At 46.5% G+C, this 20863-nt stretch overlaps 1 protein-coding gene across 4 annotated transcripts in view; it reads left to right on the top strand.

Annotated features, from left to right (window-relative positions):
• mbd5 (methyl-CpG binding domain protein 5) overlaps nucleotides 1-20863 on the top strand; it is a 433408-nt gene that overhangs the window by 239466 nt on the left and 173079 nt on the right. For all 4 annotated transcript variants that reach the window (XM_072471349.1, XM_072471331.1, XM_072471358.1 and 1 more), the window contains exon 4: nucleotides 13389-13569. In XM_072471349.1, the coding sequence (XP_072327450.1) occupies nucleotides 13389-13569 (181 nt within the window). The remainder of the gene's footprint in view (nucleotides 1-13388; nucleotides 13570-20863) is intronic.

Below are 20863 nucleotides of genomic sequence, written 5' to 3'. Positions count from 1 at the left end.
CTCTGCTGCTGAACCTCTTGTTCATACCTTTGCTAAGTCTAGACTTAACTATTCCAGTGCATTCCTGGCTAGCTTCCCACATTCTATCTTCTGTACACTAGAGGTTATCCAAAACTCTGTTATCCATGCCGTAATTCACACCCAGTTGTTCAGGGATCAACGCTGTGCTCACTAATCTATGTTGGCTCCCAGTTATCATAATTTTAAAAGCCTCATCCTTGTTTGCATCCTGTCCATGGCCTCGTCGCTCCCCACCTTTGTAATCTTCTCCAGCCACCTAACCCTCTGTAATATCTGCACTCAAATTCTGATCTCTTATGTATTCATAATTTTATTCACGTCGCCATTAGCTCCTGTACTTCAAGCTGCTAACACCCTAAGCTGCAGATTTCACTCCCGAAACCACTCTGCCTTTTCCAGTCTCTGTTGCTTTAAGATGGTCCTTAAAACCATCTCTTCGACCAAGTTTTTGGTTATCTATAACTAACATCTGTGTCCAATGTGAAATTTTGCTTCATAACCCTGCTATGAAGCACCCAGAGATGTTTTATGATATTAAAGGTGAAATATGTTTGCAAGTTGTTGTCTAGTTTTCTTGTTTAAATGCTGAAACCTCACCAGGCCGTTCAGACTTAACTTTAAATGCTACTCCAAAAGCAAATAGCATATGTAATTTGTAGTGCTCGTACATGGATCTTCACTTAAGACATGTTCACATTGCAGTCACTGATATACACTTCATTTTCTGAAGCTAGTATAGCATTACATTATAGCCCAGATCAAACCATGGACTGTAAATTGAGGCTTCAGTATCTGCCTGCAGCTCCTTCACAGAATTGTATACCTTGATCAAAATCCATGGACCAAGTTGACAGATGAATTCAAATTTGGAGAAAATACAAAAGCAAAATGCTGAAAAGTTTGATTCGCCCTGTGATTTTTAAAAAATTGTTGCTGCGGTCGCTCTCATGTGTGCCGTCATCCTTTGTCCTTTCTGGCTCCCCTGCCCCTCACCCTTTGTCCCTTCTGGCTCCCCTGCCCTTCACCCTCGCATGCTGTGGAAGCCTTCAATTTTTTTAAATTGAGAAGCCACAGTGAAGGGCCAGGGTACATAGTGCAGAGGACCTATTTTTCCCTGTCCAACATGAAAAGGCGTGATTTAGATTGGGTTCCCCAGTTGGAAGATTCAGAGAACAGCTTCATCAATAGATAGGTCCAACATAATGCATGTTGCTGTCCGTTTATTTTTCAATAACTACGTTTGCATGGATAACAGTTTTGGATAACCTCACGTTTATAGGGATGCATCTGCAAACAACCTGCAAGAGATTGTTTAGGATCTATGGCTTTTTTTTTTCTTTCTTGGGAGGTAGGTGTCACAGGGTCAGCATTTGTTGCCCATCCCTAATTACCCTTGAACTGAGTGGCTTGCTGGGCCTTTTCAGAGGGCGGGGCGGGAGTAAGTTAAGTGAGCAGATCAGACTGGGTAAGGACAACAGATTTCCTTACCTGAAGGACATTAGTGAACCAGATGCTTTTTATGGCAATCGGCATTGGTTTCATGGTCATCTTTATACTTTTAATTCCAGATTTTATTGAATTCAAATTTCACCATCTGCCCTGGTGGGATTCGAAAGCGGGTACCCAGAGCATTACCCTGGGTCTCTGGATTACTAGTCTACTGACAATGTCACTGTGCCACCGCCTCCCAGATAGAATTGACACATCTGGTTTAAAAAATGCAAATGATGGGTGGCACGGTGGTGCAGTGGTTAGCACAGCTGCATCACAGCGCGACCCAGGTTCGATCCCATATTCTCCCAGTGTCCGATTGGTCTTACCCCCACAACCCAAAGATGTGCAGGGTAGGTGGATTGGCCAAGCTAAATTGCCCCTTAATTGGAAAAAGAATGAATTGGGTACTTCACATTTATAAACCTAACATGGAAATGACTTGGTGACTTTTCTTTCTGTCCGAGGTCACTGTTCATTTCCCCTTTAGACTCTGAGATCATTGTGATTCTGATAACATTTGAATAGCGAGGGAAAACTTGATTTATGTAGATTGTAGTTTAAGCATCAATAAAATCCATTCATCTCTGGCACTGTACAAAAAAAGAGCAGGAGATTTGCTCTATTCCACATAATATTTATACAACCAACAATACATTAAGAAATATTACCCGATCATTCATCTCATCAGGGAGGCAGTGGCGTCACTGGACTAATAAACCAGAGGCCCAGAGTAATGTTCCGGGGACCCAGGTTCAAATCCCGCCACTGCAGATGGTGAAATTTTAATTCAATAAAAATCTGTGATTAAAAGTCTAATGATTGCCATGAAACCATTGTCATTTGTCTTAAAATCTCACCTGGTTCGCTAATGTCCTTTATGGAAGGAAATCTGCCATCTTTACCTGGTCTGGCCTACATGTGACTCCAGACCCACAGCAATGTTTTTGGCTCTGAACTTCCCTCTCAAGGGCAATTAGGGATGGTAAACACATGCTGGCATCGCCTGCGATGCCACGTCCCATGAATGAATAAAAAAAAAGGACTGGTGATCGAGAGACCCAGGGTAATAGATGGGCAAAAGAGCTGAATTCAAGTTGTGAGGTGAGAGTGACTGTCCTTGACATCAAGGCAGCATTTGATCGAATATGAGTTCAAGGAGCCCTAGCAAAACTGGAGTACATGGGAATAGAACATAGAACAGTACAGCACAGAACAGGCCTTTGTGCCGAGCATTGTCCGAGACCAAGATCAAGCTATCCCACTCCGTCAGTCTGATGTGCTCCATGTGCCTATCCACTAACCGCTTGAAAGTTCCTAAAGTGTCCGACTCCACTATCGCAGCAGGCAGTCCACACCACACCTTAACCACTCTCTGAGTAAAGAACCTACCTCTGACATCCCTCCTGTATCTCCCACCCTGAATCTGATAGTTATGCCTCCTTGTAACAGCTACATCCACCCAAGGAAATAGTCTCTGAACGTCCACTCTATCTATCCCCCTCATCATCTTATAAACCTCTATTAAGTCACCTCTCATCCTCCTCTGTTCCAAAGAGAAACGCCCTAGCTCCCTCAACCTTTGCTCATAAGACCTATCCTGCAAACCAGAGAGCATCCTGCTAAATCTCCTTTGCACCCTTTCCAATGGTTCCACATCCTTCCTATAATGATGTGACCAAAACTACTCACAATACTCCAAATGTGGTCTCACCAGGGTCATGTATAGTTGCAGCCTAACCCCGCGGCTCTTAAACTCAAGCCCCCTGTTAATAAACGCTAACACACTATAAGCCTTCTTCACGGCTCTATCCACTTGAGTCGCAACCTTCAGAGATCTGTGGACATGAACCCCAAGATCTCTCTGTTCCTCCACGTTCCTCAGAACCCTGCTGTTGACCCTGTAATCCGCATTCAAATGTTTTCTCCCAAAATTAATCAGGGTTAACCTCCATCTGCCATTTTTCGGCCCAGCTCTGCATCCTATCAATGTCCCTTTGCAGCCTTCAACAGCCCTTCATCTCATCCACTACTCCACCAATCTTGGTGTCATCAGCAAATTTACTGACCCATCCTTCAGCCCCCTCCTCCAAGTCATTGATAGCAGAGGGCCCAGCACTAATCCCTGTGGTACACCGCTGGTAACTGGTCTCCAGTCTGAAAATTTTCCATCCACCACTACCCTCTGTCTTCTATGTGATAGCCAGTTACTTATCCAATTGGCCAAATTTCCCTCTATCCCACACCTCCTTACTTTCTTCGTGAGCTGACCATGGGGAACCTTATCAAACGCCTTACTAAAATCCATGTATACGACATCAACTGCTCTACCTTCATCTACACAGTTACCTCCTCAAAGAATTCAATCAAATTTGTGAGGCAAGACTTACCCTTCACAAATCCGTGTTGACTAACCCGGATTAGCTGCATCTTTCCAAATGGTCATAAATCCTATCCTTCAGGACCTTTTCCATTATCTTCCAACCACCGAAGTAAGAGTAACTGGCCTATAATTACCAGGGTCATTCCTATTCCCTTTCTTGAACAGAGGAACAACATTCGCCACTCTCCAGTCCTCTGGCACTATCCCCGTGGATAGTAAGGACCCAAAGATCAAAGCCAAAGGCTCTGCAATCTCATCCCTTGCCTACCAAAGAATCCTTGGATATATCCCATCCAGCCCGGGGGATTTGTCGACCCTCAGGTTTTTCAAAATTGCTAATACATCCTTCCTCAGAACATCTACCTCCTCCAGCCTCCCCGCCTGTATCGCACACACATCCTCAAAAACATGGCCCCTCTCCTTGGTGAACACTGAAGAAAAGTATTCATTCAACACCTCTCCTATTTCTTCTGGCTCCATGCACATGTTCCCACTACTGTCCTTGACCGGCCCTACCCTCACCCTGGTCATTCTTTCATTTCTCACATAAGAGTAAAAAGCCTTGGGTTTTCCATGATCTGACCCGTCAAGGACTTTCTCATGCCTCCTCCTAGCTCTCCTAAGCCCTTTGTTTAGCTCATTCCTTGCTACCTTATAACCCTCAAGCGACCCAACTGAACCTTATTTTCTCATTCTTACATACGCTTCCTTTTTTCTCTTGACAAGACGTTAAACCATGGTTCCCTCACACGGCCATTTCCTCCCTGCCTGACAGGGACATACATATCAAGGACACGCAGTATTTGTTCCTTGAACAAGCTCCACTTTTCATTTGTGCCTTTCCCTGACAGTTTCTGTTCCCATCTTATGCTCCCTAATTCTTGCCTAATCGCATCATAATTACCCCTTCCCCAATTATAAACCTTGCCCTGCTGTATGGCCCTATCCCTCTCCATTGCAATAGTGAAAGACACCGGATTGTGGTCACTATCTCGAAAGTGCTCTCCCACGAACAAATCTAACACTTGGCCCGGTTCGTTACCCAGTACCAAATCCAATGTGGCCCCCACTCTTGTTGGCCTATCCACAGATTGTGTCAGGAAACCCTCCTGCACACATTACAAAAACTGTCCCATCCGAACTGTTCGACCTATCGAGGTTCCAATCAATATTTGGGAAGTTAAAGTCACCCATGACAACTACCCTGAGACCTCCACACCTATCCATAATCTGTTTTGCAATTTCTTCCTCCACATCTCTATTACTATTTGGGGGCCTATAGAAAACTCCTAACAACATGACCTCTCCTTTCCTATTTCTAACTTTGGCCCATATTACCTCAGTCGGCAGATCCCCTTCGCACTGCCTTTCTGCAGCAGTTAAACTGTCCTTGATTAACAATGCTACTCCTCCACCTCTTTTACCACCTTCCCTACTCTTACTGAAACATTTATACCCCGGAAATCCAACAACCATTCCTGTCCCTGTTCTAACCATGTCTCTAATGGCCACAACATCGTAGTCCCAAGTACCAATCCACGCTCCAAATTCACTTACCTTATTCCGGATGCTCCTTGCATTAAAGTAGACACACTTCAACGCACCTTTCTGTCTGCCGGTATACTCCTGCGACCTCGGTACCCTCCTCAGTACCTCACTACTCTCAACACTGGCTTCTAGACTACAGCTCGTTTTCCCAGCCCCCTGACAAATTAGTTTACACCCCCCCCCCCCCCCCCCCCCCCCCCCCCCCCCCCCCCCCCTGAAGAGCCGCAGCAAATTTCCCTCCCAGGATATTGGTGCATGGTTCAGGTGCAAACCATCCTATCTGTACAGGTCCCACCTTCTCCAGAATGTGCTCCAATTATCCACATACCTGAAACCCTCCCTCCTACACCATCCCTGCAGTCACTTGACAACAACTCCTGCACAAACCACCTTCAAGATACGGCGACCACAATGCACTGATGCAAATATTCCCCGCAACAGCCAATCAGCAGCTCCGCTCTACTGTCCTCTACTGGATGCTTGCCTCCACTTGAACACGGAGGGTGTCTTGCTCAGGTACACGTTCTGGATGCAGTGACCGCAATGCACTGATGCAAATTTTCCCTGCAACAGCCAATCAGCAGCTCCGCTCTACTGCCCTCTGCTGGAATCAGAGGGGAAACTCTCCATTGATTGGATTCATACCTAGCACAAAGGAAGATGGTTGTGATCGTTGAAAGTCATCCATCGACGTCTCGGAACATCCCTATGGGAGTTGTCTTAGGCCCACCCAGCTTTAGCTGCTTCAACCTGACCTTCCTTCCAAGATAAGGTCAGATGTGGGAATGTTTGCTGATGTTTGCACAATGTTCAGCACCGTTCACAACTCCTCAGACACTGAAGCAGTCCATGTGCAAATGCAGCAAGACCTGGACAATATCTAGGCTTGGGCTGACAAGTGGCAAGGGCATTTGCGCCACTGAAATGCCAGGCAATGACTATCTCCAATAAGAGAGATTCAAACCATCACCCCATACAGCTCCAACAACACTCGGGAAGCTTGACACCTATCCAGGACAAAGTAACCCGCTTGATTGTTCCTCCTCCCACAAACATTCAAATTCTCCACCACCGCTGAACAGTGGCAGCCTTGTGTACCATGTACAAGATGCATTGCAGTAACTCACCAAGGTTCCTTAGGCAGCACCTTTTAAACCCACGACCACTACCATCAAGAAGGTCAAGAGCAATAGATACCTGGGAACCCCATCACCTGAAAGGTCCCCTCCAAGTCACTTACCACCATGACGAGGAAATATATCGCCGTTCCTTCACTGTCATTGCAGCAACACCCTGGAACTCCCTCCCTAACAATACAGTGGCATACCTACACCTCAAGGACTGCAGCAGTTCAATAAGGTAACCCACCGCCACCTTCTGAAGGGCAACTAGGGATGGACAATAAATGCTGGTCTAACCAGCGATGCCCACATCCCGTAAATGAATTTTAATAATATATATATTCAATGCCATTTCCATCACTGAATCCTCCACTATTAACATCTAGGGGGGTAGTGGGGAGCGGTTACCATTGACCACAAACTGAACTGGACTAGCCATATAAATACTGTGGGTACAAGAGCAGGTCGGAGGTTAGGAATCTTACAGCAGTAACTCACTGCCTGACTACCCAAAGGCTGTCCATCATCTACAAGGCACAAGTCAGGAGTGTGATGGAATACTTCCCACTTTCCCAGTACACTATCATGTTCTGTAGACTGGCCGATATGAATGATGCACTACAGAACATCTGGTTTAAATAATTTCTTAAAACAACTGTGTGGTAAAGATAACTGGAATAAATAAATAACAAACCACTGACACTAAATAACTATTCTAGAGCTACTGCTAAATACGCCTATCCACCAACACGACTTACTCCCAACTTCCCCAGTCACACAGCCGCATGGTAGACGTACACTACCACCTGCTGGTTGGAGGTTGTGTACAATATTATATACAGAATTGCTTTATGCATATCATCACATCCCCCTCCCTTTTCGAAAATGTATTTATTTACATTCATGACTTTGTATTTACTAACCAATATGATATGCATAATAAATTTTAAACTTTTAATTATATACAGTTCATCACAAATTCAGTCTCTCAGGTTTACATCGTAGCCTTGTTGATCTGAGAGGCTGCTGCACTTGTGAAGTTACTTCATCGTCCTTTGTAGTTGTGGATGCTGCTTGTGGTTCTTGGATTGTTGTGTCTGTATCTTGTTGTTGTGGCTCCCTATGCTGCACTGCATCTTCTTCAGCTGCCTTCGGACTATTACCTCCTTCTGGTGGTTGCATTACGAAAGGTTAGCGAACTTCCAGCTGAGCTCCTTTGTTCCTCCTTAAGACAACACCTTCATCCGTGATGATGAGATACGAGTTTGGACCTGCTTGTCGCAGTACTTTCGCATACTTAGACCATCCATTCCCTTTGGAATCTTCCAGTCTGACCGTGTCATTTGGCTGTAATGGTTGGAGCCTTTTCACGGATCTATCGTAAGATCCTTTTTGCTTCCTTTTTTGAGAGATCAGTTGCCTCTCTAACATATGGTTCACTGTTTCTTGAAGAATATAGGGCACGGTCATACTCAGTTGACTATTCATCAGCAACTGAACTGGCAAAAGCCCATTGATTAGTGGTGCAGAACGATAATTGAGGAATGCAAAATAGGTGTCATCTCGGCTTTCTAATGCTTTTTTCTGGAGCTGTTTAACGATATGAACACCCTTCTCAGCCTCCCCATTCAACAAAGGACTCGAGGTGACATGTTTGAAAGCATCCTGCCGTGCAAAGTCTGTCCACTCATGACTAACGAAACAGGGACCATTCCCTCTCATGACTATATTCGGTATCCTGTAGCGCGCAAAAATAATCTGTTTAGCATTTTTAATGACACATCTGACCCTGGAATTCGACAGCTGTGTTATCTGCGGATAGTTAGAAAAGTAGACTACGACCAGAAGGTATTCCTTTCCACTCAAGTGAAAGAGATCCATGACAACCTTCTGCCATGGAGTTGTGACTATCCTGCCATGGAGTTGTGACTATCCTGCCATGGAGTTGTGACTATCCTGCCATGGAGTTGTGACTATCCTGCCATGGAGTTGTGACTATCCTGCCATGGAGTTGTGACTATCCTGCCATGGAGTTGTGACTGTCTCACCCATCTTCATTGACTCTTTGCTTTGTTTGCGTTGAAACCTTTGACAGGTTTTGCAGTTATTCACCATCATTTCAATGTTGTGGTTTATCCCTGGCCAATAAACTGCATCTCTGGCTCGATGCTGCACTTTTCCACCCCCAAGTGCCCTTCATGGAGTTTTGTTCGAATCATTGACCTCACTAACTAGAATCACAATTTGTTGTTTCCGCAGCAAAAATCCATTCATATCACTTAACTCTGCTCGTACATTGTAAAAACTTGAGCAGTAGTCTTTAGGCCATTCTTCGTGGACATACTTTCTCACCTTCTGCAAGACCATGTCTTTGGTGATTTCTTCTTTACGTTTTGACTTGTCAGATACGGGTAGAGACTCAGTGACCAGATTTACGTAGACCTGCACACCCTTGTACAACTGGTGTGTTCCTTCTATGCCTGCAGCTCTAGATAGTGTATCAGCAACAATGAGATGTTTGCCCGGTGTATAAATCAGTTCGAAGTCATATCGTTGCAATTTCATGATCATTCGCTGAATCCTCGGGTACATCTCGTAAAGATTTTTCTTAATTATAGAGTTCAGTGGCCTGTGGTCCATTTCTACTACAAACGTTGGAAGACCATATGCATAATCATAGAACTTTGTGATCCCATTAGTCAGCTCAAGGCATTCCTTTTCAATTTGCGCATACCTGCGTTCTATATCAGACATCGACCTGGATGCATATGCCGCTGGAAGCCAGTTTCCTTCCAGATCTTGTTCGAGTAGGACAGCGCCCAAACCACCCTTTGATGTGTCTGTTGAAATTTTCGTATTTTTCGCCGGGCCGAAAAGCGTCAGGACTGGCGCTGCGGTCAGCGAAGCTTGTAATGCTTGCCATTCTTGTTTGTGGCTAGTGGACCACTGGAATGTAGTGGCTTTCTTTCTTTCTCGTTTCCCTAAGGTGTGCAGATTTAGCTGCCACATTGGGAATGAATTTGACCACAAAATGTATCATCCCTAGCTATGTACTTTCTCTATCTAATTTAAGTTGCCAGAAGCCTTGTGACGCGTTTAATTTACTGAAGCAAGTTGCTCCTGCCATCTCGCATGTTATTTCCTCCCTTTTTGGCGTCGGGTAATGTTCCCTCTTAATGTTGAGGTTCAGATCTTTAGGGTCCATACGGATTCGTAGGTCTCCATTATGCTTCTTGACACAACCATAGAGCTTACCCAGTCTGTAGGTTCTTCTATGTGCTTAAATACGCCTAAAACTGTCTTCTTCTAGCTCAGCCTTCAATTTGTCTCTCAATGGAGTTGGCACACGTCTCAGTGCGTGAATTACTGGCTTTGCGGTTTCCTTAAATTGGATTTTGTAAGTGTACAGCAAAGTGCCAAAGCCTCGGAAAATCACAGGAAAATCATTTAGTATTTAGTCTCCTGAGGCATGTGGGCTTGTGCAGAGCTGTCTGCACCGTAAACTTGCTTAACTAGCTGCAGGTCCTCGCGCACATCCACTTATATCAGAGATTTGCATTTCGCTGCCACAATGGAAAATTGCAATGTGCAAGTTCTGTTTTTTACATTGACATCGAGCTCGCATGCTCCTAACTTCGTGATTTCAAGTCCGTTGTAATCTCGGAACAATACTGTTTTGTTTACTACTTGCGGTTTAATAAGCAGCTTTTTGATATCGGACAAATTGATGAGGTTCGCTGTCGCACCTGTGTCGAGTTTGAATGTTATTACTGTGTCATTTATAATTAATGGCACTGTCCATTTATCCTTTTGACTATTTGCTTTTAATTCATTATTGCTGCAAATTGTTACAAAGCATCGTCGTTTGGCATGATTTGAATTTCCTTGTCTTTACTGGACATCATGTCGACAGAAAACATATTCTCGAGGCACACTTCTTCAACTGTGTTGATAACTTTTGTTTACTCCGCTTTTTTCCTGGAAAAACATTTTGTGTTGCAAAATGATTTCTGCCATTACAGTTGGAGCATATCTTCCCAGATGCTGGACATAGTCGTCGCAAATGCCGTCTGCCGCATTGCCGGCATAAAATTGAGGATCGGGTCAGCCAGTCAAAGTGGCCGCCTGCACCGGAGCACGTTTTTCATTTGACTGTGTCGCCACACAAATGGCGTCGGCCGCCTCTTCCACCTTCGTGCCAAAATGCAGGAGATTCCATCTGCTTTGCTGCGAGCTCGCTCGCGTGGCATATTTGGATAGCATTTTCAAGTTGAAGCTTTGTTTCTCTTCGAATCCTCTCGCGTACCTTATCGTTGGAGATCCCGAAAACGTTCTGATCATGGATCATTGACGACTGGATGGCACTAAAATTACACAACTGCACTTTCAATCGCAAGTCGGTGAGAAAACTATCAAATGTCTTGTCTGCGTTCTGGGTGTACGTGCGAAATATATAGCGAAATATATCGAAGGTTTCATTTTTTTAGGAGAGCAATGCCGATTAAATCGCTTGAGAACTTTGTCGAAGTTCTTACTTTCTGCCTCGCTTTCGAAGACAAACATGTTGAAAATTTAAATTGCTTGGGGACCTGCTACAGTGAACAGCAATGCGATGCGCTTCTCGTCAGGCTGTGCCTGCAGACCAAGTGCTGCAACATAGAGTTTGAACTGCTGCTTAAACACCTGCCAATACTCGTCTACTTTACCACTAATCCGAAGCTGTTGAGGTGCATTGATACCTTCCATCCTGGCTTCGAAGTTTTACTATGCGTTGAGCACCAGTTGTCAGTAGCGTACAAGGTTAGTGAAAAATTGCGTTGTCTGTCTTCTTCTACGGAGTTATCTTTAATCGTTGCAGTATCTTTTTGTTCTTGGGTGATCATCAATCCTGGTGCCATGTCATATTCTGTAGACTGGCCGATATGAATAATGCACGACAGAACATCTAGTTTAAATAATTTATTATGGAACAACTGCGTGGTAAGGATAACTGGAATAAATAAATAACAAACTACTAACACTAACTATTATAGAGCTATTGCAAAATACGTCTATCCACCAACACGACTTACTCCCAACTTCCCCAGGCACAGATCCGCATGGCAGACCTACACTACCAACTGCTGGTTGGAGGTTGTGTACAATATTATATACGGGATGGCTTATGCATATCATCACATGCACCTCCAACAACACTCAAGAAGCTCAACACCAGCACAGTAGCAACAGTGTGTACCATCTACAAGATGCACTGCAGAAACTCACCAAGGCTCCTAAGGCAGCACCTTCCAAAGCCATGACCGCTACCATGTGGAAGGAGAAGGGCAGCAGATACATGGGAATACCACTACTTGGAAGTTGCCTTCCAAGTCATTCACCATCATGACTTGGAAATATATCACTGTTCCTTCACTGCCGCTGGTCAAAATCCTGGAACTATTTCCCTAACAGCACTAAGGGTGTACCTACACCACATGGACTGCAGCGGATCAAGAAGGAAGCTCGCCACCACCTTCTCATGGGCAATTAGGGATGGGCAACAAATGCTGGCCTAGCCAGGATTTCAAAAATGTTTTTTTTTAAATTACAGTGGAGTTCTCATTGAGTGCAAATTGGCTGTTGTGCCTCTCTTCATTATGACCATGATTACCATGATTATGCTTCAAAAGTGCTTTATTGGCTGTGATGCACTTTGAGACATCCTAATGATGTGATACATCAGTGCAAGCCTTTCATTTATCCATGTGGAAATACTAACAATTGAGGCACTTTGACCGAGTGATATTCATCATTAGATTAAAATCCTGGAATTGCCAACCTAAGAACACTATGGAAGCACCATTATCATGAGGACTGCAGCAGTTCAAAAAAGCAGCCCACTGCCACCTTTTTAGGGAAAATAGGGTGCACAGCAAATGTAACCTTTCTGGTGTCATCCATTTCTTGAGAAAATTTTTTTTTTTTTAAATAAAGCTATCTCACAAAACTAACCACAAGAAAAGTTAATTGTGATGTGAAATGAAATGAAATGAAAAATGAAATGAAAATCGCTTATTGTCACAAGTAGGCTTCAAATGAAGTTACTGTGAAAAGCCCCTAGTCGCCACATTCCGGCGCCTGGTCGGGGAGGCTGGTACGGGAATTGAACCGTGCTGCTGGCCCGCCTTGGTCTGCTTTAAAAACCAGCTCTTTAACCCTGTGCTAAACCAGCCCCAGTGATATGAGTACTTCGTGAGCCAAGTTCCTCTTGAAATTATCTGCAAGGAAGTACTTAAGATGTTTTCGTCAAGCACTCTCGGCAAGGAAAAATATAAAATTGCAGAGTATTGAAGTGGTCATCTTCACTTTGTTTTTGAACAGGAGCTTTAGCTCCCCTTGCAAAATTACCGTACAAGTAAACTGGTTATGTTTCCTTTGGCCTGATCCCCTTTAGAGTAATTGTACCAATTGACTGTGGGCATCTGACAAATCTGTCTGTCTGTTTTTACGGGTTGTATAATTCCGTTATAGTTGATTAATACTTGGGCTGGACAACAGGGGAACGAGATATCCCTCCGTCAACAGGGACTTATTAGTTTACAGCTGTTGGGTTAAAGATTTGTCTGTTTCATCACATTGTTTGCAGCCTCTGAGATTTGTTTGTTGGGCAAAATGGGGTGTTTTACCTGAGCACATCTGCATTGTAGTGGGGGGAGATTGCCTAATGGTTGTACAGGATTATACAATACATGTCCCTAAGTAATTTACTTTTCCCTTTGAGGGCATTAGCAAACTTAACACTGTTTGGACCTCTAGTAACAACAGAAGTGTTGTCTTGTATTTAGGTGTTCACTTTTGATCCTGGAGCAACTGTGAAACAAAGAACAGCAGAGGATGTCAAAGCTGATGAAGATTTGACAAAACTTTGCATCCATAAACGAAAAATAATTGCAGTAGCTACACTACATAAGAGTATTGAGAGGCCACATCCTTCCCTGCTTCTAACCAGCCCAGGCGGTGGAGCAAGTAAGTTTTCAAAAACTGAAATATTATCTACCTTGTTTTATGAGTGAATGTGATTTACATTATCCAAAAGCTACATGTTTATTTATTTTTAATGTTACTCTGTGTCTTTGGTGATATTTTACTTTATATTCGACGACCAATACAGTATTTTTCTTCTGATTTTCATGAAACACGATGGACACGATATAATCGGCATTGCTGTCAACATTTTTGTTTTTAAACTCCCAAATGATACAAATGACAAGACGTACATGAAAATTTAAATTTCAGTTTAAAAATTAGTTACTGCAGTTACATGTTTTTACTTATTTGAAATGTAACAAAATTTCAAAGTCTGTTTAAATTTGAGCAATTACATATTCTGCATTTTTAATCCTAGGGTTGCCTGAAGTTGGACATTTTTTTAATTGATTATTTTCATCTGATCTTGGCCACTTGGAGAAAAAAGTGACAGTAAAATGTCCCTTTTTTTAAAAAATGTTCTTGGGAATTGTGATTCTAGCAACCCAGTATTTGATAGTCATCTTCAGTTGCCATGAGGGCATTCTGAATCAACTGGAGTCGCGTGAAGGCCAAATTGGATAGTGGTGGCAGGTTTGCGTCCCTGAAGAACGTTAGTGAACCAATTGGGTTTTGGTGAACCAACAATGTAGCAACTTTTGTGCTCGTTTTCTAGTGAAAGCCCACAAGTTACCAAACTTATTAAATTTATGATGTCGACTATCACTGGGATTTGAACATGTGATTTCTAGGATGACCACTCTTGCACCGAAATGGACAGATTGTGGCGGTGGCGGGGGGGGGGGGGGGGGCAGTTCTATGAGAGAAAGCAACAGTTGTAATTGCAATTTGCATTCAACTATTTTGCCAGGTAGGAGTATGGAAATATCTGCAGTTTGTTTGGCCTACTGTCTGGCTAAAGAACTGTGAAGGCAAGTGACCTGTGTGATATCTATCATTGGAAAACTGGAGGGTGCCAACTAATTAAAGTAAATGAGATACTTCAAAGTCTTGGTTTTGTCAAGTTTTATAGTTCTATTTCGTTCCAAATTTACTTTTCCAACTCTTTATTGGGTTTTTGAACAAAGTATATTTACCGTTATGTACACAAAGTAGAATATGTCTATATATATATATATATATATATATATATACATAGAAGAGAAGGGAACACGCACAAAAAATAAAACAAACAACAACAAAAAAGAAAGTTAGAATAAAATAACTGGTAGGGTATTATGTGCTAGCTCAACAACAGCAGCTCTGTACAATTGGCAATATTGTTTTTAGCACATAAGTAGGCATCTGTTTGTGGGGGGGGGGGGGGGGTGGAAACTGGGTGGGTACATATACATTTGGGCGCCGGGAAAACAATTACAGAGGGCAATACAAGAATGGATCTGGTGTTGGTGTTGTCGCTTGCTTCTCCCGGACGGTTTTTGCTGCCGTTGCCGTCTCGCGATCACCTCCGCTTCAGCCGTTCGTCCTGTCTTTCGCCCGGATTTTCCTTGTTCTCTGCTCCTGTGGATGCCAAGTTTGTTGTCGTTTCCCGTGCCCTCCTTCCGGCTGTCATAGATTATCATAGAATTTACAGCGCAGAAGGAGGCCATTCAGCCCATCGAGTCTGCACCGGCTCTTGGAAAGAGCACCCTACCCAAGGTCAACATCTCCATTCTATCCACATAACCCAGTAACCTCACCCAACACTAAGGGCAATTTATCATGGCCAATCCACCTAACCTGCACATCTTTGGACTGTGGGAGGAAACCGGAGCACCCGGAGGAAACCCACGCACACACAGGGAGGATGTGCAGACTCCACACAGACAGTGACCCAAGCCGAAATCGAACCTGGGACACTGGAGCTGTGAAGCAATTGTGCTATCCACAATGCTACCGTGCTGTCAGTCCCTTGCCTCTCCTCCCCCCCCCCCCCCCACCACCTCACTGGTTCCCCTCTACTGTTCCCTGTCTCTTCCCTCTTCTCCCCCCCCCCCCTTCCTCCGCCCCCCCCCCCCCCCCCCCCCCCTTCTCCTGTGGTTCGCCTTTCTTTTCTCTTAGGTTTCACTGCTATTTCTCCCCCCCCCTCCCCCCGGTCTATCCCTCCTTCCCCCGCCTCGGCTACTTTACCCTGATTCTTGGCTACCTGGCTATTCTTCTGCTTGTTCGTTGGCCACAAACAGGTCCCAGAACAATTGGATAAATGGCTCCCACGTTCTGTTGAAGCCGTCGTCTGACCCTCGGATGACGAATTTGATTTTCTCCATTTGGAGAGATTCCGAGAGGTCGGACAGCCAGTCTGCAGCTTTGGGTGGTGCTGCTGACCGCCAGCCAAACAGGATTCTACGGTGGGCGATCAGGGAGGCAAAGGCAAGGGCGTCCGTCCTCTTCCCCAGGAATAGATCTGGCTGGTCTGATACCCCGAAGACCGCCACTTTCGGGCATGGCTCCACCCTCATCCCACCACTTTGGACATTGCCTCGAAGAAGGCTGTCCAGTACCCCGCAAGTCTGGGGCAAGACCAGAACACGTGGGCGTGGTTGGCCGGGCCTCCTTGGCACGGTTCACATCTATCCTCTACCTCCGGGAAGAACTTACTCATACGAGTTCTTGTTAAGTGGGCTCTATGTACCACTTTTAGTTGCGTCAGGCTGAGCCTTGCGCACGTGGAGGTGGAGTTGACCCTATGCAGTGCTTTGCTCCGGAGTCCCCACCCTACTTCAATCCCCAGGTCTTCCTCCCATTTCTTTCTTGTTGCGTCCAGTACAGTGTGGGCTCTTTCTACCAGTCGGTCATACATGTCGCTACGTTCCCTTTATCTAGGATGCTTGCGTCCAGTAACTCTTCCAGTAATTTCTGTCGTGGCGGTTGTGGATACGTCCTTGTCCCCTTTCGTAGGAAGTTTTTGAGTTGCAGGTACCTTAGCTCGTTCTCCCCCCCCCCCTGGCTAGCTGGAATTTCTCTGTCAGTTCGTCCATTGTTGCGATCCTGCCGTCCGTGTATAGGTCACTGACTGTCAGTGTCCCTCCGTCCTGTCCCCACTTGTTAAAGGTGGCGTCAGTCAACGCTGGTGTGAACCTATGGTTGTTGCAGATGGGAGCTTTGTCCGACATTTTGGTCAGGCCAAATTGCTGCTGTAGTTGGTTCCAGGACTGGAGGATGGCTATCACCTCAGGGCTGCTGGAGTGTTTTTGGGTGGGGATGGGAGTGCCGCCATGGTGAGGGCCCGGAGGGAGGTCCCCTTGCAGGAGGCCTCTTCCACGCACTCGGCTTCTGGCTCTTTGATCCATCCCCTTATTCGCTCGGCCGTCGCCGCCCAGTGGTAGAATTGTAGGTTTGGGAGGGTGAGCCCCCCCCTGGATGTTGTTTTTTGTAAGACCTTCTTTAGGATCCTAGCATTCTGCCCCCCTCTCCCATACGAACACCATGATTACTTTGTCTAGTGCTTGAAAAAGGCCTTGGGGATGTAGATATAAGTAGGAAGGGGTACCTGGGCAGCACATTCATTTTGATCGTCTGGACTCTCCCTGCGAGGAGAGTGGGAGTGTGTTCCATCTTTGCAGGTCTTTTTTTACTTGCTCTGTCAGACTGGTGAGGTTCCATTTGTGGATCACTTTCCAGTCATGGGCCATTTGGATCCCCAGGTAGCGAAATTTGTGTCGGGCTTGTTTAAGCTGCTGTCCCGTTAGTGCTGCCCCCCCCCCCTCCTTGTGGGTGTACCGGGAAGGTCTCGCTTTTGCTCATGTTGAGTTTGTCGCCCGAAAAGGCGCCAAACTCTTTCAGGAGAGCAATGATTCCGTCCATGCTGCTCTGTGGATCCGAAATGTAGAGGAGCAGGTCATCTGCACAGAGTGAGACTCTGTGCTCTCTGCCGCCCCTTTGGATCCCCCTCCAGCTTTTTGCTGCTTTGAGAGCAATTGCTAATGTTCGATTGCTAGAGCGAACAGCAGCGGGGACAGTGGGCATCCTTGTCTGGTGCCCCTGTGCAGCTGGATGTATCGGGAGTTGGTGTTGTTTGTCCGTACGCTCACCATGGAAGCATTGAATAGGAGTTTTACCCAGGAGGTGAACCTTGTTCCAAGCTCAAACTGCTCCAGTACCTCTGAGGTATTTCCATTCGACCCTGTCGAAGGCCTTTTCTGCGTCTAGGGAAACGATCACCTCTGGTGTTCTCTCCCCTGATGGGGTTATTATCACGTTTAGCAGGCGCCTGATGTTCGAGGTTCGCTGCCTACCTTTGACCTCTGCGACCACCTCTGGTATGCAGTCTTTTGGCCAGTATTTTGGCACCTGCGTTCAGCAGTGAGATGGGCCTGTATGACCCACATTCCCTTGGGTCTTTATCTTTCTTCGGTAGCAGCGAGATTGAGGCCTGTGCTAGCATAGGTGGCAGTGTGCCCCTCGCTAGCGAGTCTGTGAACATCTCTCGCAGGTGCGGGGCCAGTGCTGTCGCAAATGTTTTGTAGAAGTCTGCCAGGAACCCGTCTGGTCCCGGCTCCTTCCCCGCCTGTATGGAGCTAATGCTGTCCATGCTCTCTCCCAGTGCTAGTGGCATTTTCTGCCCTCCCCCACGACTGGCATGTCCAGTCCATCAAGGAACCATTTCACCCCAGACTCCCCCATTTGGGGCTCTGAGGTGTACAGCCCTTGGTAGAAGGCCTTGAAGGTTTTGTTAATCTTTTCTGGTTCTGTTTCTAATGTGCCTCTGGTATCCCTGATTTGTGCAATTTCTCTGGTGGCTGCCTGCTTTCTCAGCTGATGTGCCAGTAGGCGGCTGGCTTTGTCTCCGTGTTCGTATAGGGTCCCACGTGCCTAGCAGAGTTGGTGCACTGCTTTCCTGGTGGAGAGCAGATCAAAGTTCCTTTGTAGCTCTTTCCTCTCCACCAGGAGCTCTACGGTCAGGGCCTTGGAGTATTTACGGTCTACCTCCAGTATGGAGTCGACCAATTGCTGTCGAGCAGCCCTTTCCTCCCTATCTCTTCGAGCTTTGAAAGTCCCCCCCCCCCCCCCCCCCCCCCCTTGCTACCCCCTGGGCCCCTGTCCCATAGCAGGAATGGTAGGTCTGTCCCACCCAGCCCTTTCTCATCCGCAGTCGGTCCTGCTCTCTCAGGTGTGTCTCTTAGAGGAAGACTATGTCGCCTTTCAAATTTCTTAGGTGGGTGAGGACTCTGGATCTTTTCACTGGCCCTTACATTCAAGGTGACTATCCTGGTGGGGGGGGCTTCTGTCCCCCCGCTCCTGGGGGATCAACCATACTTACCTGGTGGATGCGCCCCTGCCCTCCAGCGTTTCCCTTTGTCCAGGGGGCACCTGACATGGCCGCCCGCTGTGCGTCCGCCACGCGGGTAGTCTCCTGCACTCTGGAGTCTCCCTTCGCCCAGAGACCGTACTGGGTGATTGCTTGCAGCGATTCCTTGTTTCAAGCCTTTGGTTGTGGCACTTTGTAGCCCTATTGCTATTCCTTTTCTAGCCTTGTTTGTCCCTCCTTCCCTTTGTCGTCGTCCCCCCCCTTTTTCTCCCCTCTCCTGTGTACCTCTCTTTTGTCCCTCTTTCCCCTGCTCCTATTCCCATTTGCTCTCCCGTCTCTGTTGAGTGCCCCCCCCCCCCCTGGCCTGGCGCCGTCCCCCCTGTTGGGGGCACGCTGCGGTCCTGCTTCGTGGCATGCCTCTGACGCCAGCTTTTTTCCTACTAGTGCGGTGGCCCCCCTCTCGGGGGTTACTGTCTCGCTTCTCCCTCGCCTGACCTCTATGGTTTTCTGCCCGCTCTTCCTCCGTCCTACCCTGCACTCCTCTTGCTTGCTCTCCCTTCTCTGTTGCTCTCGTTCCCTTGTGCTGGGGCCTGGTCTCCCATCTGAAGCGGTCCCTCGGGTAGTGGTTTGCTTTTTGTTCAGGGTGCGCTTGCCGTGGGGGGACGGGGGGCCTGGCGTTGCCTCATTTTCCCCCCCCCCCCCCCCCATTGGCGTGCTGTTGCCCTTGCCAGGGGCCCATTATTTCTACCTTTGCTGTCGGCTTTCCAGCCCATGTTCCTCGACAAACTTGTTTGCTTCGGCGGGGGCTGTGAAGAAGTATTCTCTTTCTTGGTATGAGACCCAGAGTTTCGCTGGGTACAGCATACCAAAGCGCACTTCGTTCTTGTGAAGAGCTGCTTTTGCTCTATTTATTCGGCCCGTCTCCTGGCTAGGTCTGCCCCAATGTCCTCGTAGACTCTAATGAAGTGCCCTTCCCATTTGCAGGTTCTGTTTTTCCTGGCCCAGTGCAAGATTGTTTCCCTGTCCTGATACCGGTGCAGTTTAGCTATAACTGTCCTCGGATGATCCCCTGCCTTGGGCTTCGGGCGCAGCGACCGGTGTGCTCTGACCATTTCTGGTGGTTTGGGGAAAGTTTTCCTCCCCGCTAAGTTGCCCAGCATCTTAACCACATATGCCGTGGGGTTTCTACCCTCAATCCCCTCTGGAAGGCCCACTATCCTTACATTTTGCTTTCTCGAGCAGTTTTCCTGATGATCCACTCTGCCCTTCAGGCTCCCCTGCGTTATGACCAGTCTTGCCACCTCCTTCTCCAGGGCCATGATCCGGTCGCTCTTGACAGTCGCGTTTTTTTCTAGCTCCTTAATGGTCGCCTCGTGAGCTTCCAGTTTCTCCTCTTGGGCTTCCAGTCTCTCCTCTGCTCTGCCCAGGACAAGCTGCACCTTCACCAGGGCCTTGGCCATTGCTGCCTGCACCGCCCCCTCCATGTCTGTCCTAGCCTCTGCCTTGTTTTCCTGCTGTTGCTCCCTCAGTGGCTCGGCAAAGGCTGCCTTCCAGTTCCAGTTCCCCCTGGTCCAAGGGGAAAAAGCTCCTGTCTGCCCAGTTCTTTTTGTTGCAGCGGGCCTTCCGTTCCGCCTCTTCGTGTGCCGGTTAGCTCGTCTGAACGGGCTCTCTCATTGCCCCTTCTGCTTCTGGTGCCCTTTCTCCCTCTGCTTTGGCTGCCTTCTGGCGTTTTTTTTGTCCCCCTTTTTTTGGTTTCCCCCCCCTTTCCATTTTATTTTCTCCCCAATTTCTTTTCCCTTTCCCTTCTCTCCTTTAACACTTTTTTTTCTTAAACCCCTTTTTCAAAAAATGTTGTTTAAAAAAACATTAAAAAAAAAAAAATTTTTCCAACTCTGCCGATATGTTATCAACTTTCTGAAAATGGAAAGGCTATCCTAAATGAAGTTAGCTGATTTTTTTTGGGGGGGAGGTATTTAACATTTTTGTCAAAGAATCCCTGACATTGGCCATTTATTTCACTGACTTGTACTTTTCAAAGACCTTTTG

This window comes from Scyliorhinus torazame, chromosome 2 (assembly GCF_047496885.1).
Source record: "Scyliorhinus torazame isolate Kashiwa2021f chromosome 2, sScyTor2.1, whole genome shotgun sequence".
NCBI classification, from domain to species: Eukaryota; Metazoa; Chordata; class Chondrichthyes; order Carcharhiniformes; family Scyliorhinidae; genus Scyliorhinus; species Scyliorhinus torazame.
Note: the sequence above shows the minus strand (reverse complement) of the source record. Positions and strands in the feature narration are given on the sequence as shown.